Source organism: Psittacula echo (assembly GCF_963264785.1).
Source record: "Psittacula echo genome assembly, chromosome: 22".
Classification (NCBI taxonomy): Eukaryota; Metazoa; Chordata; class Aves; order Psittaciformes; family Psittacidae; genus Psittacula; species Psittacula echo.
In genome coordinates this window covers 3,450,047-3,476,616 of record NC_137758.1, presented here as the reverse complement: position 1 = coordinate 3,476,616, position 26,570 = coordinate 3,450,047, and the positions used below count along the sequence as shown (strand labels likewise).

The 26,570-nt window shown below is 55.9% G+C and overlaps 1 protein-coding gene across 1 annotated transcript in view; it reads left to right on the top strand.

Annotated features, from left to right (window-relative positions):
- Positions 1-26,570, top strand: part of FOXP4 (forkhead box P4) — a gene marked incomplete at its 3' end in the record, with an annotated part of 49,904 nt that overhangs the window by 12,534 nt on the left and 10,800 nt on the right. The window contains exons 2-6 of the mRNA XM_080633113.1: positions 5,885-6,095; positions 13,518-13,607; positions 20,702-20,824; positions 22,635-22,721; positions 26,226-26,373. Of these exons, the coding sequence (XP_080489239.1) occupies positions 5,901-6,095; positions 13,518-13,607; positions 20,702-20,824; positions 22,635-22,721; positions 26,226-26,373 (643 nt within the window). The 5' untranslated portion in view covers positions 5,885-5,900. The remainder of the gene's footprint in view (positions 1-5,884; positions 6,096-13,517; positions 13,608-20,701; positions 20,825-22,634; positions 22,722-26,225; positions 26,374-26,570) is intronic.

The following is a 26,570-nucleotide window of genomic DNA, read 5'->3' as shown; positions in this document are numbered from 1 at the left end:
CTGCAGGTCAGGGATGCTGCGGCCTGTGCTCACTTGGGTGCCTCCTGCGTGTAGGTTGTGAGGGTTTTGGGGTGCTCTACAGGTGTCTGGAGACCCTGCCCCATGAGCCTCAGGGGCTGCAGGGCTGTGTCTGTGCTTCGGGACTTTCTTCCATTAAATTCCCCTTTGGCACACGCTGGACAGAAGGAAAGCCAGGTTTTGGGGGATGAGAAATTGGAGTCCACGTGGGCTTCCCAGGGCTCAGGCCCTGCCCTGCTGCAGCTGCATCCATCGAGCGTTGGGTACCAGACATGCGGGATGCTCCAGCACGGCAGCGGTGAACCCCAACCTGCACCACCGGCTGCTGCCCCTCGGAGTCCCCTGCTGCAGCTCCCGAGCAGCGGGGCTGGAGCCCCCCCGTGCTCTACGGCACTATTTAATTAGACGTCCCTGATTAACAAAACTTGGCGTTTGCTTCCTCCTGCCCTGTCTTCCCTGGCTCCGAATCAATGGCTTTGATATGCTAATTAGGGAGTAATTTAATTTCAAAAGGCCGCAATTAACAAGGGTGTTGTGGACATGCTGTAGTTAAGCAGCGTAATCTAATTTGCATTAGTAACAAGCAGGGACTAATTAGAAGCTTAATTAGACACTTAGACGGCTCTTGTGTTTATTTTCTTAATGAGATGGAGTGGGGCTCTTTTTAATCTTTTCAAGAGCACAACGAGGGAAGTGCAGGATGGAGCTGGGTGGATGGAGCGGGATGGATGGAGCAGGATGGAGCAGCCCCGGCACGTGCCCAGCCTGTGTCCGGCCAGCCTTGTGTTCGTGCCAGGAAGGTTTTCATTTTCCTTGCAGCTTGGCAGGGAATGGGAGCCATGACAGCCATTGGCAGCTCTGGGGATGCTCTGTGTCCTGGTGTGGATGCTTCGCTGACGTGGGCACCGGGAGGAGGATCTCGCGTAGGATGCTCAGGTTGCGGTGTCCTTGCTGGTGCATGGTGCGAGCTCCAGAGTGAAGGATGCTCTGAAGCAGATGCGCTTCGGAAAGGCAGACCTCAAGCAGGAATAGTGCCGTGTCCCACTGACTGGTGTAGCTTGGTCCCCAGGGGCTTCCTCCATTGGTGGTGCTCGTGATTCCTGGCTCTCCGAGTGAGATGACCCAACTTTTGAGGGGAAGAGCCTTGCCGTGGTCATTCTTGCGTGATTTCTGTGAAGCAGCAAATGAGCGTGGCCAGGGCAGCGAGGGCACAGGGGCAGGTAGGTGAGGATTGCTGCAGGGTGAAGGTCTGTGCACCTGGAGCTTGATTCTTCCCAAAGAAGTTGCTGGGAGTGAGATGAAAGTAGGAGATGAAAGTGCCCAGAGGTGAGATCCCATTAAAGCAGTGCCCAGGCTTAGCCAGTCCTTGGTTCCTTAAATCTCTTCTAATTTACAGTAATGCTCTAGATTCGTTTCAGCTCCTCCAGACTTTTATTTTAATCCCCTTTCCACATTTCCATGTGTTTATGTGTTAATTAAAGGGTAAAAAGCCACTCTCGGAGCAATCCCGAGCGATCCTGGCTGCCGCTTCTCTTCAAGCCAAAGCCTTTTAAGATTAACCAGCCACTTCCTAAAGCCTCACGGTGCTGGATCCGGATGGGCAGGTTGCTCAACTTTCTGTAGCTTGAAGCAGATCTGGCGCCTGGGATCAAGTCTCCCGGAGTCCCACTCGTGCAGAGGAGCATCCCGCAGGACTTCAGTGGCTTTGAGGGATTTGCTTGGTCCGTGCTCCTCCATCATCTGCTGGTACCTGCAGGAAAGGCTGCCAGAGGGAGAGCCCTCACGGTGCTGCAAGGCAGCCCCCAGCTCCCCTCCAGGTCCTGGCAGGGCTGGAGCTGGGAAGAAGGATCTGGAAAACTGCTTTGGGGATGGGATGTAGTGGGAAGGGTGGAAAAAGCCTCCGGAGCATCACTGTAGCAGGCTGCTCATACACGCATGCTGTTACCTTTGCTGTCCCGTGCTAAATGTGGATCAATGTTGGGAACTTGCTCAGCTCGGGATGTGGGGTGGGAAGCATTTTCCCACTGGTGTTTCCCACTGTTCATCCTCATCCCTCCCGGATGGTGCCTTTGAGCATTTTGGGTTTGGATGCAGGGAAGCCGAGGCTGAGGGGCCCGCAGTGCTATTGGCACAGGGATGGGGATGGGGGCTTGAGGACAGGGATCTGCTGGCAGCGGGAGGAGGTGCCCATGATGCCATGTCTACATGGTCCTGCGAAGGGCAGCCCAAAGTTACGGAGCCCCAAAGGACTGGGGTATTGAGGGTAGTTAAAAATAGGAGAAGCTGCTGAAATAGGTGTTCAGCAACTGCTGCTTAGGAGCTCGTGGGCTCAGCTGTACCTGTTTCTGCAGGTCCCGGGGGCTAAAAAGCTCTATTCAATTTTCCCATCTGTGGAGGTGAATCAGGTGGAGAAGCGGCATCGCTCCGGTGGGGCTGGATGCTCCAAGATTCCTCAGGAGCATTTGGGGAGAGATCACTGTAAATGCTTCATCTGCTGTTCCTGCTCCTGAAGTTCCCATGTTCTTGGGTGCAAATCTGTGCTTTTGAGTCCGCCGGCTCACTTGCTTCCGTGCTCATTCTGCTTGGCTTGGAAAGGCTCCGTGGTGATGCTGGGCTCCGTGGCGATGCTGGGCTCTGTGGCATGGCACACACGTGGTGCTCCCATGGGACATGGGGAGCATGGCACGGGTGTGTTGGGCACGTGTGCATGCCGTGTCCAACAGCCCAACCAGCTGATCTGCCCCCCTCCCTGGCAGGGAAGCTCTGGGCATCCATCAGCCTGTTAATTGTGCTAATTAGAGAGTGTGGAGGTGTTAATTGGCAATCCCTGGTATCGTGCCTGTTTGCGGTGGGGAGGGGGTGTCAATAAAACTGGATTGATGGCTTGGCGTGGCGTGTGCACTTCGCAGGTTAGCAGCGAGTCAGGGATGTCAAGGAAATGTGACTGCTCAGATGAAGCAATTGGTAATTAAAAAGCAACAGTAATTAATATCCTCTCATTGCCATATGGTACTGCTAAAGGTTGGGGGATTCTTTACTCTCATAGTTGTTTCCCTTTCTTTGTCCTGTGAAAGGTGCACATTTAAGGAAAAGGCGGGGGGGGGAAAGGCAAAGCACTTATTCCATGGGGTGGTTTTGAGCCCGGGATGGTGATTAACAATCCATTTGTGCAGCCTCTGTGGTTCCTTCCCATTAGAGGGGTCTCCTCCCGTCCCCTCTTAAGTAAAACCACCCTTTTCTACTTCATCTGGGTGTTGTATGCCTGTGGTGACTGGTCGGGGTCCCTGCCTTAATGCCTTGGGAAAGTCTGATCCTGATCAGACCCTCTGGATACCAGCGTATGGAGAGTCCCTGAAATGCTGGATGTGTTTAAATTAGAACAGATGAAAAGCGGGAGCTGGGATGCTGCGACTTGTCCCGTCTATGCACAGGGATGCTCGAGTCGTGCAGCCGGGTTTTGCTCTTTCCAGCACGGCTTCGATTATCCCAGCTCAGTCCTGGCTGGAAAAGTGCTTGTTCCCGATTTAAGTTGCGTTCAGAGCGCTGCAGACCCTGGCTTCCCTCTTTTTCTTTCAGGTTTTGTAAAACTTTTATATGAATGGAAATATTTTCATTATTATTATGACTTTCTTTTATGACTTCCCTTGCAGCGCTGGGAGCGCAGACACCAGCGTCCCGCAGGCTTTGCGAACGGGAAGTCGAGTTTTACTACACTTGGAAAGGGAACCCCTGGCCTGGTGTCCCGGGAATTGCCCGGCCGGACCCCAGCGCGGCTCATCGGCTCCGGCATCCCGCCTCTGGCAGGGCTGGGGATGACAGAGCGAGCCCACGGTCACAGCTCCTCCACCAGAAGAGATTTCCTCCTAATTCCCAGTAGTTACGCTTCAGTTTATGCCCTGAAGCCAGGAAAGTTTTATATCCTTTCCAAAACCTTTTTTTTTTCTTTCTTTCCCTTTTTTAATACTTCCTGTTGTAACTCTGGATATTCTTGTTCTCCATATAAAAGTCAAATCGCTTTCTGAATCCCGCTGAGTTTCTGGCCATGGCCGTGCCTTGTGACTGCCGGGCAGGGGCAGAGCCCGGCTTTCCCAGTGAAGGCCGCTCGCCTGCTGGAAGCAGAAGGAAAAGGGGGAAAGAAACAGGAATAGTTCAATATTCCTGCAGGCTCTTGTTTGGTTTGGGCAGGGGATGAAGGTGCTTTCTTCCAGGTTCTTTTGCTCCTAATGTCAGCGAGCATCCCCATCCTTTCCCTGATCCTTCCTCAGGAAGCTGCTCCAACCTCCCCATGCTCCGGCACAACCAGAGCCCAGTAATCCCGTTACCAAGCCACCCCGCTTGGGTTTGGTAGCACCAGGCTAGCAGGAGGGAGCCGGCAGCTCCACATGGGAATTAATGTCAGTCATATACCCTGCGGAAATGACTTTTGAAATGCATATAATCTCCAACATGCAAATGAGAAGCTTGCTTCACCCTGTTTAATATGAATGATCAGCTTCTGAATAGCTATTATTACACGCCACATTTCAGCAATTATGTTGTTCGCAGTTTGTCTTTCTGTCTTTTGGGGTGGGGAGGGGGAAGACGGGGAAAAAAGAGAAGAAAAAGGCAGAGAAACAGTATTTCTTCTCCCATCCCTCTTTCTTTATTCCCCTCCTGTTCCAAACTCACCAGCCGGCTGCGAGCGGCGGTGGGTGGATGCCGATCCCGCTCCAGAACCCGCTTATGGGGAAGGAGCTGGATTGAATGTGATCAAACTGTATCCTGTGCTGTTCCACAGAGCAGAATGTGTGTTGGGAAGGAGGGAGAGACCCCCTGCCCTGGCAGGGTTCCCTGTGACCCACGAGTGTCGGGGCTGGATGTGGCCGCAAGGGCTCAGTGGCTGGGTTGGTGCCGGATGCTGTGATTGTGTTTCCTCCAGTGTTAGCCCGAATCTGGGAGTTTCTCCCAGGAAAGGGATGCTCAGGTTCCCAGCTAACAAGCTGCCTGCTGACCGGCCCAGCAGAACAGAGGCTCTCCATGTCATCACCTTGAAGCCAGGATCCCAGCTCTCCTGCAGGCAGACACACATTGGGGTCCAAGCGGCTTTCCCAGCCTGCAGCTCTCCCGGTGCCGGTGCTTCCCTCCGGCTCCATGCGGTGCCTCAGGAGCTCTGTTGGCTGAGCCTTGGGGCTGCTGCCGGCATCCCATGGCCTTGCAAGTGTTGTGCTGCTGCCTGGTGAGAGGAAAGCCTGGAATTGCATGAAATGAGGTGCAAGAGCAGCCACATGCAGTGAAGCGCCCAGCTCAGTCTTTTGATGGTACCCAAGGGGTGCACGGAGGTGCAGGCAGGATTTTCCAATGGGTGTTTCCTGGAGCATCCCACACTCTCATTGTGCCATGTCCCTGTTCCATTCGGGTACCTTTTGGGCTTCCTCATCTTGATGGCAAACTTCATGCCAGGGAAGTGCTGGTTTGCTGGGAGCCGGTTTGTGGAAATGTGTCAGCTTTGCTGGGATTCTGATGGTGAAATGCATGGCCCGGCTCCACGTGCCTGGGGAGCAGCCTCGCTGTCTCCAACGCCTCAAAGTGAAATATTTTGGGATTCTGTGAGAAATGCCTGGATTCCTGGGGTTTTCTATCTTGCATCTGGCTGGGAGAAAGCTGAAAACACTGTGTTTTCCAAAGGGATGGGTTGCGTGTGTTCACGGCAGCTCACGCTGCTGCACATTCAGGTTTTGGAGTCAATTGAATGTGGCTAAACCTGGCCAGGGTTTGACATCACATCCCTGCTGGACCTCATGGGGAGGGGAGATGGGGCAGGGCAAGGATGGGGCACATGGAAGTAGGGCTGCCAAGCAGAGGTTTCAGGCTCTCTTCTCCTCCTCAGGTCCTGCTAGCAAGTCATGATGGTTGAATCTGCCTCGGAGACGATACGGTCCACTCCGTCCGGCCAGAACGGGGTCAGCAGCCTCAGCAACCAGCCCGATGGCGGCGGCACCGGCGGCGCTGCAGCGGGTGCAGGGCGAGAAGGAGCCACGAGCGGGGAGACCAACGGCGAGATGAGCCCCGTGGAGCTCCTGCACTTCCAGCAGCAGCAGGTAGGAGGGACACCCTGCTTCTTACCACCAGGCAGTGTGAAACTGGGTCCTTTGAGGGTTCGGTTTGGGGGTAACGCTGGATTTTACCCTCCTCTCATCCCCCAGGGCTGGCACCAGGGGTTGCACTGGATTGGGCCATCCCTGATGAAGCTGGGGTGCGAGTGCTGCCCCGAAAAGCAGGTGTTTGTCTTTGGGGGACACATCCCTAAGGAGATGGAGCCCATTGGTCCGGTGCAGCTCATGAGCTGGTACCTTTTGCCCCAGGCTGTAGTTTGGGGGGGGTCCTGCCTGCTCCACTCCCAATGGGCACAGGGACCCACACAGGGTGCAGGAGAACAGGGAGGGCTGTGAGAGCAGGGAAAAGACCTGTTGGATGTAAACTAGGAGCAGGCTTTCTCTAGGTCTGTCTTTGGTTACCCAGGAGGGTGACCAGAGGTGGTCCCCGTCCTTGCGGGGTCCTGGTGCTTTCAGGTGAAGAATTAACCTCGCACATCTGAAAATGTGGGACTGGCACATGTGCATGCAGAAGCTCTGGCCTCGAGCACACGTGTGCGCCTCCTGGGGAGCTGTGTGGCACACGTCTCCCCTTGCATCATGTACGCTGTGGGGAAGGGGGGCTCTGTGTGTGTGCCTGCAGGTTACCTTTCAAAACAAACTTGGGCAAACCCATAAATTTTCCTGCTCGGATACTAAATAAGGCAATGATCCCTGCCTGGGATGGAGATCGCCTCCCTGAGCCATAAATTCCAGCGTGAAAGCTGTAAAAAATTGCTGTGTCTGATACTTTAGTAGCGAGTGCTGTAAATCCATTACCTGAATAACAGCCGTTTCTCACGCAGTTAAGCCCCCGTTCCCCTGATCTGAAGGCTAATCATGCGTGTAATGCTGCTGCGAGTCACCCTGCCAGGGTAGGAGCCTGCACGGTGAAGATCAGAGGGTGGGCACCGTGGTGCTGAAGCAGGGTCACCTCCTCGGGAAAATAAGGGGAAAAGGGATTTGTGCAGTGCAGAAAGCGGCTGCTGCTGGCTCATCGCTGTGGATGCTGCTCCCACCCTGCCCAAAGCATGGCCCCTGTTGGATTTCACCCTCTTGCACTTCTTCTTTTGGATTCCCAGTGTACCTGCCCTGGGGAGCTCCCTGGCACATGGAATTATCAAGGCAGAGGGTTTGGTAAACTTCCAAACCCAAATGACATCCGCAATGGCAGCACCTTGGGAAGGGGGGGAGAGAAACCATCCTGAGCGCTATCAATCTTCGTGCTTCAGGGAGCAGGCTGAGCACCAGCTGGGGTCAGGAATAAATGTCCCCATATAGAGAGCTTTGCACAATTAGGTGCTTTATGAAGGCGTTGCGCCATCCTTGGGAGCATCCCATTGTCGCAGGCAGGATCTTGGACCACTGGGCTCTTCCCATCTGACTGCACCTCCGTCCCAGCTCCTGAAATACTGGCCCTCAGTTCTTATTTAACTATATGAAAGCCCCCCAAAACCCACATGGGAGCGTGGAGGGGTGGAACCCCCCCTACTCAACAAGCCCAACCTGGCCTTGAGGGGCCACTGGTGGCTTAAAACTGTGTCTTGTAGGGGTTCGCTCCCTGGAGCCATGTACTCTGCCTTCTGTTTTGGTTGGTTTTGCACCTTTGGGTGACGTGAGCTGGATTGGACCTTTTTGGGTATCCACAGCTTCCTTTTGAAAGGGTGAAATCGGGTACCCTGGTGCTTGTTGGCAGGGACTTCTCAGGTTTAACCCCACTTTCTGAGTGCTGCTCAGAGGTGAGTGCCCTGGGTGGGAGCTCGAAGGGAGCTGTGGGTATCATGAGGTTGTTCGGGGACCCCCTGAAGCTGGTTTGTGACTTCTGGGCAGTCCCCAGAGCAAAAGGATGGCGGTGTCCAGCTCTGCTCACAGCTTTATCACCCTCCTCATTGCACCTGCTCCGCCTGTCCATGTCACTGCAGAGCATCCCGTGGTCTGGAGCATCTGGAGGGGAGAGCGGGAGCTCGGTGGGATGGGGTGAGGAAAGGGCTGTGGAGCTGGAGCATCTCCCTCCCTTCCCTCCTTCCTTCCCCTCTCGCCCCACAGCCCAGGGGATGGCGTTCAGGTTAAATCCCTGGATTTCAATGGCGGGGTTGGGCTGAAAAGCTTGAATAGTGCGCGCCGGCATTGTACCGGGGTTGGCAGAGGGGAGAGGTCGGATGGGGCATGGGAGGGCTCCCGCCGCCCGCGGCTCCCATCACTGTTGCTGTGGGAACGTGGTGAGACCTCCAGCGCGGTGACATCCTGCGGCCGGGCTGCAAAGCACCCCTCATCACCAAGCATTCATCAGCTTTTAACGTGGGGCTTGCTCCCCGCCATGACGGGTCCCCCCATCCCAGGACCCCTTGGCTGGGCAGGAAACAGGGGCATCAAGTGACTGGGGTGTTGCATCCCTGCAATGGGAGGAGGATGAGGGATGTGCCAGCTTGGGAATGGGGATACAGGGGAGACCCATGGGTGGGCATCACACATGGCCACGTGCTGAATGGGAGCTGCTCTCCCATGGTTTGGATCTCTTCAGGGTTTCCTTGCATCCCTGCAAAGAATCCCAGGTTCCAAGTCTAATCCCAGAACTAAACCAGGGTTTAAATCCCAGGGTTTAAACCATGGGGTGCAGAGGCTGCAGCTTCAGGAGTACAAGGTGCTTGGAGCAGGGATTTCCATGGGGAGACATGGGGAAGATCCTCGAGCGTGGTGGCTGCATGGTAGCGGTTTCCAACTTGTTATCCTACGGAAATGGAGCCATCTGGAAAATCATCCTTCGGTGGGGTTTTATTATGCAAAAAGAAATTGCAGTTTATGGCAGGCACGTGTCAAAGAAATGTGAAGTTATTAAACAAAAGTAAGACTTTTGGTTTTACGTTAAAAAGAAGCAAATTGGACTTTTTGGGTAGTTAAATGGGGGGGAGGCACTTCCCTGCCATGGCACAGATACTGTTCCATAAAGCACGTGATCACATCTCAACTATATTGTGTAATCCGCTATTATTAGGGTATTTAAGATAAAATGAGACCGGAGCACTTAACTGAAACTCATCTCTCCATAGGTGCCTTGATTTATATTTCCTATTTTACGGAGTACAAATGCAGGAGGGGGTTTCCCTTCTTGTTATTCTCTTGTTCCCCTCCTGGGATGGGATTGTCGGAAGCGTGTTCCTGGTGTTCTTCATTAGTGGGAATGGGTTTAACCCCTCGCCTGGCAGGATTGAAGAGTCAAGAGTGGAGGAAGCAAGTCCGCAGGCATTAGTGTGTGCAGCGATGGGAGTGCAGCCGGGGCTGCTGTCAAAAGGGCTTTTGGGGTTTTTTTTTCCTCCTTCTCCGATGAAGAATTATGTCATTTCTGTTAATTCTGATCTTTTTGGAACTGTTTGGTTCTGGTTAAGCGCAGCCAGGGCTGGGCTGGGTGGAAGCGCTTCTCAATATGGCATCATTTACCGTTAATATCCAGCTAAAAATATCCGTGTGTGTGTGTTGTTTTAATAGCTCTAATTCTGGAATGTGACGATGTCATTTTTATGAGGCTAGTGTAAAATTATTCCTTTTTTTTTAACGTTTTTTCATCCCTTCCCAACCTCTTTCCATCCTCAAAAGGAACAGAGGGAAAAGGGAAGATACAGCCTCTCTTTGTAGATCCGCTTTCTGCCCTGTTCCTTGCACAGTTCTTGGTTTAGTGTCATTTTTAGAGTGGCTTTTCACTCACTGGACATTAAAACCCCGTTGCAGAGCTTTGGTCCCATCCAAGTGGAAAATCCCTCACTGGGTTTCGGCAGTTCCCACCATAGACCAGGCGAACCCACTTTGGCTCCAGCACCGTAATTATATGTGCACCCTCGTAAACTGAAACACCTGATGGGATGAGGGAGGTAAGGAATACCCTGGGCAAGGTTTTCCAATGGAATGGGAGCTGCTGTCTCTGCTCCTCAAGCACTTCCATCACTGGGGCTGGATGGGACATGGTGGTCCCCGTGGGAGAAAGGGATGTTTGTGGTGTTTGTCACAGGAAGCCAGCCAAGAGCTGGCCCTCGTGGGGAGCCTCCATCATGGACAGGGGTATCCCACTGGCCAGAACACGAGTGTTTAGGGGAAGAATTAACAATAATCCCAGGTACACTGGGTGGAAGCTGGGATAACAGGCTGCTTCCGTGCTGGAGGAGGAGATGCAGCAGGTTTATGCAGTGAACTGAAGGGATTTGGCATCCCCAGGGAGAGACGAGAATCCCACAGGCTGGGTACCCCTGAGTCCCCTGCCCTGGCACAGAAGCCTCTGCTCCCATGGGAGCAGCTCGGAGCTGGTCCTGGCAGGGTGGGTGCTGTCTGGGCAGAGCATTCCCACACCTGGGATTAATCCCAGGCACTGTTTAGTTACTGACCCCTCCCTGTCCCATACAACCTGGTGTGTTATGTGCCACCGTGCAGCATGGGGCAGTTAGGGGCCACCCCCAGCAGAGTCCGGGTCTCCATCCTCTTCCTCAGCACTGAAACCTGCTGCTCTGGGGAAGGGTGAAGCCGAACAGCAGCAGCTCCTGATGGAAGTGTCTGAGGCATTACATACTTTCTTATGGGATAATTTGCTGATCAAAGGGAGCCATCCAGGAGCATGATGAATTTGACACAAGCCATTCGTTCCTAATTACGGGTAACGTGCTAATGGTTCTTGAATAACACCATGCAGCAGGATACGAGGTTTTAAATAAAAAGTCATTTTTTCCCTCTGGTTCACAGAGCCAGGAGGTGGGATCCCATCCACTCTGCAGGGCAGGATTTCTTCCTTCTACTCTCACATCTCCTCTGCCCGAAGGAGAGGATGGGGATGTGAGTGAACCATCCTCGCTCATCCCTATGGAAAGGCTGCACCCCAGCTGCAAGTCACTCTGCCCTGCAGGGTGAGGGTAGCAAATGCAGGTATAGCACAGGGCTCTGCATCCCAAACCTGGGTTCTTGGGGTTCCAGCTGCTTCATGCAGCCATGCAACAGGTCTGCAATGCTGTGTGCTGCCAGGCACAGCATCCACAGGCTGCACTTGCTGCCAGTGATGGGAAGGGATAGATGGATGGATGGAGGGAAGAAGGAAGGGAAGGAGGGGGGAGCTGCGGGTGCTGGGGGGAGGCCCCCATGTGCAATTGTAAGGCCATGTCAGTTTTGTTTCCTGTAAATCTTGTAATTTCGTGCTTCAGAGCACAACAAAGTGAGAGCCAGCAGGGAGTGAATTCAATTCCCCCCTGAGAGCTGATGTGGTGGGGCCACGGTGGCACCTGTGGCCAGCCAGCGTTTGGGGTCAGAAAGGGAGAAACTGGGAGAAGTCCTGCACAGTGCTTGGCTTGGGCACTGGCATCGTGTCTGTTTGTCCCCTGCTTGCTGTGTCTTCCATACCTGCTGCACTGATGTTTGTTGGGCTGGGGCAGGGACCTTCCTCACCAGCTCGCCTTGGTGAGATGCTCCTTGCAAACATGGGAGGAATTTCACGTGGTGCAGATGGAGAACCAAATCCAGGCAAACCTCTGTCCGTTGGACACACGGCAAAAACAGCTGCAGCTCGAGCAGCCGGTGTGCACCCAGGGAATGGTCCAGCACCCATCCCGGAATGGGTGCCTTGGACCTGCTGTGCGCTGAGCAGCGTCGATTGAATCCCTTCACCCTGGGCTTTTAAAGGGAATTACTGTTTTCATTTCAAAAAGTAATTAAAATATCAGACCTTGAGCTGTCGTAACTGTCACATAGTTTTTGTGTTCGCATTACCGATGCACATCTATTACTGTTAATAACAGGGAAATAACATGCCCGTGGAGAAACGCGCCTGTGTCAGCTCCAGGACGTGGACCACGGGCTCGTGCCATCAGGATTCCCAGCAGCAAATTGCCGTGTTTTGTCCTCAAGGATTTTATGGTTTAGAATCGTTTGGATAATGTGAGTTTGCAAGTTGAGAGGTTGTGCAGGGCTGGAGCATCCCCAGCAGCAGAGAGGGACGCTCGGGAGGAGGCAGGGGGCACTCTGGGATTTGGCTGCTGCTGGATGCACCCTGGGTGCGTCATAGGAGTGGGACGTTAGGATCCCATCTGCTTTTGGAGCTCCTGACCTTGTAACTTTCTTGAGGCTGTTTGGTTCAAGGCATGGTTTAGTGGGAGGTGTCCCTGCCCCTGGCAGGGGGGTTGGAACTGGATCATCTGAAGGTCCTTTCCAACCCAAACTATGATTCCATGGGGTGGCAACGGTGGCAGGGCAGAGGGTGCCCTGTGTTGTGACTGGGGCACAGCTCTTGGGTTTGGGTTCCTTGCAGTGAAATGGTCATGGTCTGAATCTGCTAAGTGCTCTGCACACAGCCTCCACATTCAGCAGTGGCTTTAAAATCGCCTCTCATTTTGCAAGCGCACTTGTAATGCCTGTCCACGTGCAAGGAGCGGGTCAGATGGATTCATCCACCAAAAGCCCCACGTGGGGCACAGCTCGGCCATCCTTTGCTTTAGGTCTGTTCATATGCTCTTCCCGAGCAACCCCCTGCAGCGAGAGGCACAAAATGGAACCTAAACCCCAGCCCTTCGATGGAGCTTTATTTCCTCTCTTGGCTCCTGATTGAAGCTCCTGGTTTGTGCCACGCTCGCCTGTGGCCGGCTCCTTTCTCCCCATTGTTTCTTTGCAGGATTTTCCTTCATTTCACCTCCTGTCTGCAGGCACTGACACTGGCCATGGCTCGCTCATGGCTGCTTGTGCCTGCCTGTGTTTCCACAAGTGGTTTTTATCCATTCATGTTGGTTTCTCCCTCTTTTACCAGTTGCAAACCTTCCCAGCGAGGCACCTTCATCCTGCAACCAAGTTAAGGAAACCCCTAACTCTTTATAGGCAAGCACCCATAAAAATAAGCAGGTTTTGTCTTGGTCACTTGTGTGAGTTCCTGACCTCCTCCTGCACCACTATAAACTCCGTGTGGATGTGTTCATGGGTTAATTCAGGGTGGAATCCTGCTCTTGGCCTGACCTGAAGCTGGGCAATGAGTGGGACTTTCTGGGGCTCTGGTGTGGCAATCTGATGTAAAGTTAAATGGAGATGGGAGCTTTAGACACAAGGAACAGCGGCTGCAGCAGGAATGTCCTGGTGGCTCCATGCAAAGGGGGAATAAATCAGGGAGCAAACCCCTGCGCAGGACCTTTGGTTGGGTGTTGGCTGTGCTGAAAACCTGCTGAGGCACAAAGATGCTGGACCTGACAACTTGCTGGAGATGGAGAAGGGCTTTAGGAAGAGGATTGCTCCCAAGCTCCTGTGGCCTGCAGTGGCTCTGGGGTTGGAATGGTTGGTCTATAATGGGATGTACTGGTCATGCCCTTCTCATGCATCGCTTGAGGAGGAGGATGAAGCGGGCACCCTTCCTCCTGCCCACCCGCTGTGTCTCTCTTGCAGGCTCTCCAGGTGGCACGCCAGTTCCTGCTGCAGCAGGCCACGGGGCTGAGCTCCCCCAGCAGCAATGAGGGCAAGCAGCCGGCGGTGCAGGTGAGCCCCAGGATGTGTGTGTGTGTCTTCCCCTTCCCCATCACCCCCTTCCCGGGAAGGGCTCAGCTGCAGTCGGATGCTGTGGGAAAGCACACGTGCTGCCATGCATCACCTCTGGCTTCGGGATGGCTGAAACACACCAGGAGCCCACAGAGAGTTAAATTGTCTGTAAACCTCCAGATATCTCTTCTTTTGGGGGGGTTGTGGTCCCCATTGTGTGCTGAGGTGGTGGGAAAGGGATGCGAGGGGAAGGCGAGGTGAGGACTGGGGAGAGAAGGTCACTGTGCCACCGTCCCTTGGGATGGCATTTGGATAGGAAGGTGCAGTTTCCCAGGGTTGGAGCACCCAAGGATTGATGCTGGGGGGGGGGTGGTGCAGGACAGGTTCTCCATCATGGGACAGGGCAAAGGCCCATCTAGGGTGGGGGTTTTATGGCACTGGCAGGAAAATGGGTCTTCAGGTGGATGCAGCACCCTTGGGTGGCATCCAGCTCCCACACGAGAGAGGGGACCTCCCACTTCCTGCTCTCCTCTGCCAAAGGGAAGGGACAGAAGAGGGATGTGAACCTGGGGAGTGAGGGGGGGGCACAAAGAAGCAAAGCCTAAGCGATGGAAAGTGACAATTTAAATAGCTGTGTGGAGGGGCTCTCCCTCCAGGCTAATTAAATTTATCAGAGAACAGCAGGTTACTTTATTAGAGCCACGTGGGTTTAATTAACAAAGGAAAGTAATTAGCACAAGCACTCTCGGAGCTGGAGGTCCTGCCGATGCCAGGCTGAGCCGGCACGAGAGCGGGAGCCAAGGCTGGGGTGGGACATCACTTGCCCCTCTCTTGGCTTGGGGAGCCGGGGCATAGCTGAGCCTCAGTCAGTGCATCCCAGTGCTGCCGGTACCGGGTGGGCACCTTGCAGGGGTCATGGGGCCTGGAGCCCTTGGAAGCCCGGCTGGGATGGGAAGTGGGAGCCAGGTCCGGGCAGTGGGAATTAGTCAGGGCTCCTGCGGCACAAACAGGCGGCTTTTTCCAGTGGTGCTGGCAGGAAGGAAATGCAGTCACTGCATGGAAAATGTCTGCGAAGGACAAAGGCAGCGAGAGTGAAGTCAGATTCCGGTAACCGGCGCCTCACTCCCCTCCATGGGTGCGTGTCCCTGCCTGTGCTCTCCTGCCTGCACTTCTGCCTGGCCCTCGCTGCTCCATCATTGCGCCATGCGCTCTGCTCGCTCAACATCCCATTCCTGCTTGCTTTTCCTTCCCTCGCCTCCCATCCCTGCCCGTCCTTCCAGCGGCTCTGCCGGAGTGAACTGGATCTGCCTTCCCTTCCCCTCCTCCCCTTCTCCGTTGCAAAAGGACTTGTGAAAGTTGTAGACGTGAGTCAGAAATAGCTCATAACTCAGCAGCGACCGGCCTCTTCCTCCCCGCCGGCCCGGCCGGCAGCTGGAGCGGGATCTGACCGAGGGCAGATAGAGGATTAAGCAGACTCCTTTGAAAGGAAGTTTATCTAACGGCAGCGTGGTGTGGATGAGACTGGCCAGGACGGCGGGAGGAGGAGGAAGGCTGGGTCCCAGCGTAGCAGCCGCTGGCTGGGGAGGGATGGGGGAGCATGGCAGGACTGGGGTTCATTGCAGTGTTTGGGAGCCAGCCTGGACCCTTGTGTCTGGGGGCTGGATTTCCACCTCTTGAGTGTTTTGGGGAGATGGAGGAGATGTTTCAGTGGCCTCTCCTTGGCTCCCAGTCCCAGGATGGTCTCAGTGTCAGCAGAGAGCCAGAGCGCTGCACAGCCCCATGCACTTGCTGTTGCAGGAGCAGCTCCCCACCACCTTGCTGATGGGGATGGGACATCCATGGGGCACCCAGCCAGCAGGAATACTAATGGCAGTCAATGTGTGCTCTGAACAAGCAAGGAGCTGCTGGGCTCAGCAGGGGTCTTTGGGATCTGGGTTGTTCTGGAGCATCTGTCTACCCCCAGATGCCTGGAGTTGTGTGGGAAGAGCCTCAGAGCTGATGCTCGAGCTACAGCTGAAAACACCCTGGAACATCTTCAGATGGGTTTATTTCTTTGCAACTTGAAAGCTATTAGAAACTTGCCAACAAAGTGTTGCGTTGGAGGACTCTTGGTGTGCAGGATGCTCCTCTCCTGTGGGAGCTGATCCCCAGCATGGGGAGGTGCTGCTGGTAGCCAGGAAGGCCACGGTGCGAGGTGCTGGAGCGTGTTTGAACTGGTGGTTTCAGTGCTGGGGCATTTCTGGCTTGGAGGCATTGCTGAACCCTCAGTGCCCTCTTTGGGGTCCCTTCCCCAGCTCAGAGCAGGGGCTCTCCCAGGGCAACTTGCTGCGGTTCAGAAGCCTCTGAGGTGGGAGAGGGGCTGAAGGGAGGGAAGGGGAGAGGAGTTTGGAGCGAACTGCGGGAAATTGCTTTTCTTTTGTCTGCAGCGGCCGGGGAGGGCAGCGGAGCGGAAAAGTGCATTTTGTTGATTTGAAACTTGAGTGCAATGGGTAATGAAGACAGATCAATACCAGCCCTTGCGCCTGCCCTCGCCACGAGAAAGCTCAGCAGCGCGTCCGTCTCGGCTCGCGCCGCGCTAGGTTTTTCCATTTGAGCTCGCAGCACCAGTGTCGGTCCCCGGTCCCCCTCATCCTTCCCGGAGCTCCTTGCAATGTGCTTTGGATTGACAGGGAAGCAGAGTTGTCCCTGCAGGTTTCATCGGTGTGATGAACTGTGCCGGCACCCAGTGCCTGTGGAGGAGATGTGGGATCCTGCCCCAGGGAGGGTGCTGCCGGGCACAGCATCACCACTGCTATCGGCATCCCCCAGCCAAATCCCTTTCAACTTCAGTGACACACAGTCCAGCTATGGGTGATCAGTGCCTCCCCATCCTAACAAGGATGCACATTGGGTTGAACATAACAGGGATTGATTCCTTCTTTCCTTTCATGAAACATAATCAGTGGTCACTTATCCTCCATGCAGCTACATGGGTGCCCCCTCGCCCTGTGCTGCTGCCACCCTCACCCAGGGCAATTAATCCTCTTTTGTGAAGGCTGTTCAAAGGATTCCTAAAAGCCTCATGGAGCTGGAGCTCCCGTGCAGATCTGGGTTTGGTTTCTCATCTGATGCTGGGTAGCTTTTGGTCTGTCGTCCCTGTCCCATCTCAGGGAGGTCTGGGCACAACGTGGTGTGAGCAGAAGGGGTAGAGCAGCGTCCGGGTGGCCCTGTGCCACCCGTCAGGGTATATAAACCCTGCTGATGTGAGTGTCATCGTTGCTGCCTGGCCTCAGGCGTTGGAAGCTCTTGCAGATGGTCTGAGCCAGCAGAACCTTGGCACTTGCTCGGGGATGCTGCGCGCAGGAGGGGATGTGGGGATGTGCTTGCGTGCTTTGGCTGGACTCGGGGTGGAAGGTTTGCTCTTCTCCAGCTGCAGCAGTGAGAAGTGGGTGCTCTGGGGGGTATTTGCTCATTCCCTGCCCCTAAAATCAGACCCGAAGCTGCTCTTGGTGGTGGTTGTTCCCCCCCGCCCTGTTCCCAGCTCCTAGATGAGCTTCTCATTTGTTGCTGCAGGTTTTGGATTTGAAAATGGTGTTAAACAAACAAGAAACACAGTGCACACGTTTGTTGTTGTGTCTAATTGGGAGTTGGACCCCGAGATCAGATCAGAGACAAGGATGTGCAGTGCCATGGGCTCTGCGGGAAGCACAAAACACCCCAGGTAGCTGGTGGGCACCCACAATGGGAGAGGTTTGCTTAAGGCCAGGTTGGACACAGGGGCTTGGAGCAAGCTGCTCTAGTGGAAGGTGTCCCTGCCTGTGGCAGGGGTTGGAGCTGGAGGAGCTTTAAGGTCCCTTCCAACACAAACCAGTCTGGGATTCTATGATCCTTGGGCTTCCAGACGCTCCCAGGTCAGCAGGGATGGAGGGGATGAGTGCCTGCCCCAATGCAGGAGCTTTATGTGTGGTTTTAGGTGGGGACCTGGAGATGCTCCCTTCAGCTTCCAGCGTGCTCCCTGGAGACACTGTGGCTTCTGCATCAACCTCCCTGCATGAGTGATGCACGGCCAGGAGGTGCCTGTTGATGCAGGGATTGAGGGCTGGTGACGGGGATATCCCGGTGCCGTGCTGTGCCGAGCCATGGAACCAGGATCGGCCATGGGACCATGGCTTCCCCTGCTCCGACTCATGGCTGGGAGCTACTATCCGCTTCCCATAAAAGCAACATAAAAACCCTAAGGAAAAGCGAAGTGAGAGCATCGTTCCGATCCTGCTGCGCCCGCCCGGCCCCATCCTGCTTCTCTTAGCCAGCTTTGGCAGAGCCGCCCTGTGCCGACTTTCCCTGTAATACCCGTCTGCTTTTCCACCCTCTGCCTGATCCCGGCACACAGGGATTACAACAGCCGGGACCGCCTGGAAAAGCACCCCCTGGAGATGCCGCTCGCGGTGGGAGCCGCAGCGCCGGGCTCCTGGGAGGCAGCAGAGCTGTGAGTGAGCAGTTGTGCGGGGTGGCAGCCGGCCAAGGCGTGAGTCAAACCCTTCCTGACGCGGTGTCTGGCAGATGCCAGCTCATGACGCTGGGACCTGCTTCCCAAGGGATTTGCCGGGTGCAACGCAAGGACGGTGCCTGAGGAGGGGATTTGCTGCTGAGCGGATGGATGGAGGAGGCAGCTGGGTATAGCTCATCCCTTGTACCTCCTGTGTTGCTCTGTTTGGCACCCTTTGCTCTTGCCTGTGGTGTTTACTGCCTGGATCTGAGCTTTGGAGGTGACCATTGCCCAAAAGCCTCCTGTTATCCAGGGATCCTAAGAGAAGAATCCAGCGAGACCTTAGACCTGTCTTCCAGGGGGCCTGTAAGAAATCAGGAGAGGGGCTTTGGACAAGGGCCTGTAGGGACAGGCCAAGGGGAATGGCTTTAACCTGCCAGAGGGGAGACTGAGCTGAGCTCTTAGGCAGAAGCTCTTCCCTGTGAGGGTGCTGAGGCGCTGGCCCAGGGTGCCCAGAGAAGCTGTGGCTGCCCCATCCCTGGCAGTGTTCAAGGCCAGGTTGGACACAGGGGCTTGGAGCAGCCGGCACTGACACATGTGACCGGCCACAGTGGGTCAAAACTTGCTGTAAATGGGAATTTCTCCTAAAGAAAGTTCCTGCCCTCCCTGGAAAACCTGAGCTGGGACAAGGAGGGAGATTGTTCACGTGCCTTCAGCATCAGCTGGGGCTCAGGTTGGTGGTGAAGCGTGGATGCCCCTCACGAGAGCCAGCACCGGTTCACCCCATTCACCCCTTTGGAAGCCGCCACCATTTCCCCGTGTCAGCTCTGCATCCGAGCGCAGGAGAGGGGGAAAAAAAAAGAAAGCCATTTAATGCAGACAAAGGTTGTATGAAAATATAATTCTGCTTTTGTTAGCAGCCATCAAACTCTAAAAAGCATCACTTTTGTTTTCTTGTAACATTGTGAAAACCTCGTGTCGGATCGAGAGCTGGGGCCCTCTCGACTAATCGCCTCTCCTTTGTGTTTTTAGATTATAGGGGCAATTAGTGTTGTCAAAACCTCTGGCAATTCTCTTTGCTCTTGACAGGGTGTCAGTCCGCTGGGCGAGAAATGGAAGGTGTTATAACTCTCCGGTAATTAGGATGCCTCCGATTTGAAAATGCCAGCAAACGGAGTGGGAGCGGGCGCACGGAGGGGGTGGGAGCCCGCCCGGAGCGGGGATGCGGAGCAGCAATTAATCAGGGGCTCTCATTCTGAGCACGTTGCCAGCTGATGAATTGGCAAAGGGAACCGAGCGGGGTGCCCGTGCTCCTCGCACCGGCCTCGCGAGCATCCTCCCTTCCAGATGTTCACCGAGGGTTTGCACAGCTGTCTGTGAGCACCTGAGCGCAGAAACAGCTTTGTCCCAGTGCTGGTGCCACAGAGGGGGTCCCATGGCTCCAGCGGAGCAGAGGAGGGTGCCCCGCAGCAGCCTTTGGGTGTGAACATGCAGCAGTTAATCAATAACTGACACGAAGGCAGCTGAGGGGGGGGAACTGCCGGCCACAAATGGAGCTCGGCCGCTGGCCGTGCCTCCCTCCAGCAAAATGCCTGAGTAAACAGATAAGCCTTTGCAATCTCCCTTGAAGGTCAGTGTGCTCCAGCCTGGCACCCAGCACAGGCAGGAGGGACTGAATGGGGCCACCCTGTGGTCCTGTCCCTGCTCCGTGTCTCACTGGGGTGGCTGAAGGGGGGAAGCAGCCCCAGGGTCCAGACTGAGGGGTCTGGGCATCACTGGGCAGGAGGGGCTGGCAGGCACCAGGCTCTGAATCCGGTTGCTTTGTTTCTCTGTCCCTTGGTCTCCGAGGTCCTGAGACTTGGGAAGGGCTTTGGGCTGGTGGGATGGGCAAGGGGCTGGGACAAGGCCGGGTTGGGAAGGCAGCATCGCTCCACCTGGGCAGGAGTGGTGGGGCTGGGATCCATCACTGACACCTCCTCTGGTGCTTTGCCGCAGGGGTGTGGACCCGTGTGATGATAACGAAAGGCAGGGGTTGTCAGGTTCTCCCAGCCCTCCCTCTGCTTGGCATGGTAATTGTGAGTTACTGGTGTCAGCTGGAGGTAAAGCTTTGATGTGTCTATGGAAAACCTGGTTACCTCTTCCTCCGTGCTCTGCTCTGCAAAGTTATTTGGGTGATTGGTATCTTCCCCACTTCCCTTGGGGTTTCCCTCCTCCCTGCATCCTTTGGGACCTGGAGGGAAGGAGCAATGCCTGGCACCTTTCCTGTGCTCGCAGAAGGGGAGGGAGCCGTGGTTTGGAGCTGGCTGCCCATGTGCTGCTGGCTCCTCCTGACTCCCAGGTCCCCCAGGTAAATTGCATTTAAAGCAGACCCTATGGGCAGACAGTATCCTGCTCCGGGATGGGGAGCAGCTCGGGGTTAGAAAGCTTTGGAGACCATGGAGCATGTCTCTGTCATCACCATGTCCCCCTTGTGAACATGTCAGGGCAGGGTGGTGGCCTGAAGGTGACACAGGGGTGGGGGGCATGGAGGATGCCCCAAGGGGGTGGGAGGCACTCGCAGGCTGTTGGCATCAGGGGAGGGTTTTCCAGGTTGGAACTGGGAGTGGTGACGTGTCTGTCCTCTGTGCAGGTCCCTGTGTCCGTGGCCATGATGTCCCCGCAGATGATCACGCCGCAGCAGATGCAGCAGATCCTGTCACCACCCCAGCTCCAGGCCCTCCTGCAGCAGCAGCAGGCGATAATGCTGCAACAGGTAACGCTGCTCCTGGGCAGCTCCTTGGTGATCCGTGAACTCTGGAGCTTGGTGCTGGCAGGCGGATGGGTCCTTTCCTCCTTGGGCTCCTGCATCCCCCCTGTGTTTCCTTAGGGATTCCCAGCACGTACAGTACCAAGGGATGAAAAGAGCTGCAGGTGCTCACGGTGCTGGCAAAGCCACATGCGGCTGCCTGCAGCCAGGGTGTCAAAGCCCAAAAAGCTCCTGCACGGGACCTGGTCTGGAGCTGCCCAGCTCCTGGGGTCACTGTGGGTGCTCTTGGCTCTATGGACCCCAAGCAGAGCCCCTGAGGCCACTACTTGGGCTTTGGGATTGGTGTCTGGGTCCAGCTCCGGGGTGTGGGTTTGTTTCTCACGGCCCCGCTTGGCTTTTCTTGAGCACTTGTCAAGTGTAAAATGAACAGGGAGGGAAGAAAAAGGAGGAGACAGAAAAAACCAAACCTCAGCTCCAAAACAAAACAGGTCTGCTTGGGTAAACAGCTCCCGCCGGCGGGAGGGAGAGCAGGAGAAATCCCACAAGCATCCTCCCCACCCTTCCTCCTGCCTCCAGTACCTGTTTACTCCAAACAGGCTGATAAGGATTCAAGGTTGGCCCCAGGGAAAGAACAAAGGGTAAACACTACCCTGGGTGGGTCCTTCTGCAAGGCTCTTTGGAGCCGGATAAAGAAACACGTTTGACTGCAAATTAAACAACCCAGGCCGGAATAGCTCGCATTCTCCACCAGAAGAAAACCAAACATCACACCTCTCACCCCTGACCCAATGTTCCTGCAGCCCTGCTCGGCCATGCTGCAGAGCCCTGGCTTTGATTGGCTTTTGGGTAAACACCCGGCTCTCCAAACCTGTCCGCAGACAGCAAGAGCAGAGTTGCTGCTGTCAGCGCTGTCAGCCCCGAGCTGATAAAGGCTTCCCGGCATCCAAAGGGGCATTCCTGAGCCGCCACCGCGGGGGCACGGGATGATGGGAGGGGGCTGCTGGGTCCCGGTGACCTCCCGGTGCCTCTGGCCCCCCCACACCACCAAATCCATCACCGACAGTTTGTTTAGGGGCCAGGCGAGAGCTGGCGGCAGGTCCCAGACTGGGACCCTCTTGGTGGCTCAGTGCAGGGCTGGGGTGGTTTTGTCTCTTCTACTGACCCCTCTGCTTTGCCTGGGTGCTGCAAGGGGCCAGGTTGCCCGTGCTTTTCCATGGTGTCCGTGGAATGGGATGCAGGTCAGAGCCCCCAGCACTTGCACGGTTCCACTGTCCAGACCATGGGCTCTGGCTCCTCCTGGCCTCTTCCCAGCTGGGAGCCCCCCAGGGGTGTTTTGGGGTTCCACTGTGCCAAACCTGGCGTTTCTCCACTGCTGAAACACTGCATTAGGTGCCAGAGCATTTGTCAAAGGGTTCACGCACCTCCTGGTGTTTCACATTCCCCCTAGGACACACAGGAATTACTGAGCTAGGGATTGTGTCCCTCCTCCTCTTTGGGGCCAGGCCAGGCAGAGCCAGGGCAACCGGTCAGCATTAGAACGAATGGCAGGTTTGGCTTGGTGGTGTTCAGGGATTTCACTTGCTGTGGGGATGCAGAGCCCTTGGGAGTGTCCCAAGGTTTCTTCTGCAGCCGTGGCTCCTTTGGAGAGGACTTTTCCTGTTAACCCACCGCCAAGAGCCTGCCCTGACGGCGTGGTGCCAGGCACTGACGTGGCTGCAGCAGAGCCGATGCTGGGCATGGGGTAGTGCCAGGCAGAGAGACGTGACCAGGGTGTTTCTGCTGCTAATTTTGCTCTCTCGCTTCCCATCCCTCCCAGTTGCAGGAATACTACAAGAAGCAACAGGAGCAGCTTCACCTGCAGCTATTGACACAGCAGCAAGCTGGAAAGCAGCAACCCAAAGAGGTGAGCTCACACTGATGGGTTCTGAGCCATCAGATCTGGCAGCAAATAAAAGGGGGCCCAGCACAAACCAAGGTGTGTGTGAATCCCAGCACGAAGGGAGCCAGCAGGGATGGGACGTGGGGACATCCTGCTCATCCCTTCCTGATGCACTGCCCCTGCCAGGCTCTTGGCACACCGTGAGTCCGGCAGCCCCTCCTGACCAAGCTGGCACAGCAGCACCCTGGCAAGTGGGTGAGCAGGGCTGGTCAGATGGGAACCCAATCCAGGGCTTTTCCTGCTGGGAAAGGCAGCTCTGCAAGACCCAAACACCGCATGAAACACCAGCAATGCCAGCAAAGGCCTTTTCCAATGGGAGATGCCCCCTGATGACCAGGCCCTTTGCTGATGGACAAGTGCTTATTCTGGTGTCGTTGCATCAGTCTTGTATAACTCCCTTTACACGATGGGTTTTGCTCTCCTTTCCGTAAAAAGGACTTAAACCTCAACTCTCTTTCCAGGGGGGAAGTGTTAAAGCCCAGACTGTGCCCTGGGGTGGCTGCAACCGGGGCTCCAGCAAAGCCCACACCAGCACAGGGGGAATGGGGTGGCTTTGGCAGCCCTGGGTCAGGTTGGGACCCACTCGAGCCTTCGGTAGCCTTTGACCCAGGCTTTCAGTGCAGGATGTTGGTGTATTTATGCAGTGTGCGCAGGGTCAGGCTTTATCGGAGCCATCTCCAGGAGCTGGAGTAGCTGCTCGTGCTCCGGGAACGGGGGAGGCATAAATCTGAGCTTCCTCAAGGACTTTCCTCTTGGCCATGGTGATGTTATATTGCAGCAGCGAACGGGGATATAATTAAGCTCTAACAAAGGGCTTGCTTAGTGGGTTCCTGGTCTAAAAAGCACAGGTTAACTTTTAATTAAATGGTACAGAGGAGACAAGAAACTTACCCGCTAACAAAGTGAGCGGCTGGCAGGGCGGGAGGGGAATTAGGTGGTGCTGAGGGCGCGCGTGCCCAGCTCCTGCAGCATCACCACCCCGTGGCTATTGAAATCAGTGAGGGGGTCTCCATGAGTGGATGTCAGAGCATTCCCCCTCCCCAAAACACCCCCAGCTCGGCTTTGTGGGGTCGGCTTCACCCTGAGAATTTGGGCAGCTGCTGTTAATGAAGCCTCATGCTGGGAATGGTGATGCCACTGCTTCCCCTGACGGCATAGGGAATAGCTGGCATGTCTGGGATGCCGCCACAGAGCCGCTCTTGGCCGGCGTCAGCTCCCTCATGGAACTCCACAATGGTGTTTAATTACAGCCCTGCTGCAAGGTTTGTAAACTGGGCACCTTCTGCTTTCCCCCTCCTTGATTCCAGGCACTCTCTGTGGTGTCATTGGATGTCTGTAAGCATGGGTAGGGATCAGCAGGTGGGAATGGCTTTGGTGCACAGCTTTGTGCTGAGAGCAGGTAGCAGCATCTTGTGGAAGAGAAGCTCAGATCTCCCCAGGAGGAGCAGCACGGATGGAGGTCCCCCAGTGAGCACAGGGAAGGGGAGAACAGGAAAAGAGGGAGCGCGAAGGATGGGAATGTGTCGGAAGCGCCTGTTGGCAGCATCCTGTCCTGGAGGATGCGGGGGGTGCTTCGCGTCTGTGAGCTGGGATGCAGGGAAGGGGCCAAGCAGGACAGCTCATCCATGCATCCCGCCAGGATGGGGCTAAGCTGCAGCACATCTTAGCCCATCCTGGAGCCTTTTCCTGCGTTGGGGTGTAAGTGTGAACCCCCAGCCCTAGCAGCATCCCGAGCATGGGACTGGGATGGCTCCAGGCCCTCGTGGCAAGAGTTGGTGAAACCAGGCTCTGCCATCCCACTCTTTCCCAGCTGCTTTTCCTTTTCAAGCCCAGCTGCTGCAAGCAGCATCCGGGTGCAGAGACCCCAATATCCCCTGGGTTTGAGGCCAGTGGGTCTCTGCGTGCCCCCAGAGCTGCTGGGGCAGGGGGTTGTCCCTCTGCGTAGTCTGTTGGGGTAGGGGAAGAGGGGGGGATGCAAGGGGGCTGCCTGCTGCCTAACCTTGGTGTCAGCTTAATGAACTGCTCCTGTCAGTCCCGCGTGTCACGCCGAAACTCCTCCTGATGTGCTCATAAATCAAAGTGACGGCGGCTCTTACCCCGGTAGCTGCACCCAGTCATCTGCGTCTAATGTACGGGGAGCGCAGGCGAAGCGCTGGACCCCGAGCCCCTGCGCTGGGACAGGAGGCAGGGTTGGGATGGGGGGGTTCCGGATGCCAAATACAGGATCTGGCCCTGATACAGAGCAGCCTCCTCTGGGGGGGTGCTGGGGGTCCCTTTGGGAGCAACCCAGCCAGCATTTGCCAGGAGGGGAGAGGAGCTGGGTGAAGCTCATGGAGTGATGGCCAGGGAGAGGTTTTGGGTAAGGCTGGGGCTGACAGCATCTCACAGCGCTGCCTTCTTCAGGGCAAGCTCAGGCTGGTGGGTGCTGGTGGGTGCCTCTGCTCATGGGTGCACCTCTTCACCCGTTGCACTCGGTGGGTTTCGGGAGTTGCGGACTTCAGGCTCTGCGGTGCAGTGGCTGCTCTCTGGCCGAGTGGCTTCTCCAACATCTCCCGCTGCTGCCAGCCCGGATCCTCACAACCTGCCTGCAGCGTCTGTGCAAACAGGGCTCTGAGGGGTTCCAGGGGTTACGGGGACGCCTGCCCTGCTAATGAGGCCGGGCAGGCCGGGGGCAGCTCCGCTCTCGGATTAGCAGCTGCCTGTCCCCATCCCTAATTGAATTCTCTCCCCTTCAGTTAATTCTCATGGATTTCTTGGTGCCTCCCCAGGGACTCGTCCTGTCTAACTAGTTTAGGGCCAGCTCTGCCGGTCAGAACGCGGCCGGCTACTGGGGATGGGGGGAGAGTTGCCTATTCCGTATGTGCTTGTGACAGGGGTGAGGGTGATGGGCACCTGCTCCCCTGTGACCGTCTTCAGGAAGGGGCTTGTAATGGTCATTTTTGGCAAATAGGAACCATTTCCCTGTGTAGAGGAGGGTCCTGTGTATCCAGGATGCCTTCTGGGTGCTGGCAGCCCCCTTGCTTTCAGTGATGCTCATGGGAGCTCACCCTCTGCTGACCCTCCCCATGTGGGACCTGCTCTAGTGGAAGGTGTCCCTGCCTGTGGCAGGGGGTTGGAACTGGATGATCTCAAGGTCCTTTCCACCCCAAACCAGTGATTCCATGACCCCGCAGCTGGGCTCTGCGTGTTCAGAGCCTGGTCTCTGCTCTGAGCAAGCCCCCAGCTCCGCTCGCTCCCTCTCATTTCAGCGCTTTATTTTTCCCTTCCCCTTTTCTTCCCCTCCTCTTCCGACAGCTCCAAGCCCGGGTCCGGCTGAGCCGCCAGGTGAGCAGCCCCGCAGTGGGATGGAGCACGCAGGGCTGCAGACCCATCACCGCGAGCACCCCTCACTGCTGCCATCCCCTGCGAGGCTCCTGCTGCAAGGCTGGAAATAACAGGCTTTGATTTCTCGCTTTTGTCTCCCGGCAGCCGTTAGGGAACAAGCAGCTGGCCTTCCAGCAGCAGCTCCTGCAGATGCAGCAGCTCCAGCAGCAGCACCTGCTAAACCTGCAGCGCCAGGGGCTGGTGAGCCTCCCACCGGGGCAGGGCTCCGTGCCCCTGCAGACCCTGCCCCAAGGTAAGGACCCTGCGGTGGGGAGCGCGCTGGGGGGCCCCATGGCTGCAGCTTCTCCCTGGTGCGGGTGAGGGAGGGCTGGGGACAGGTCTGGGTCACTGCTTTTCCCATCCGAAGTTTGGGGGCTGATTGTGTTCATGCTGGAGCAGCTCAGGAGAGTTGGAGCTGGGTCATGTGCAGGGTTGGGTCCTGGTTTCCTC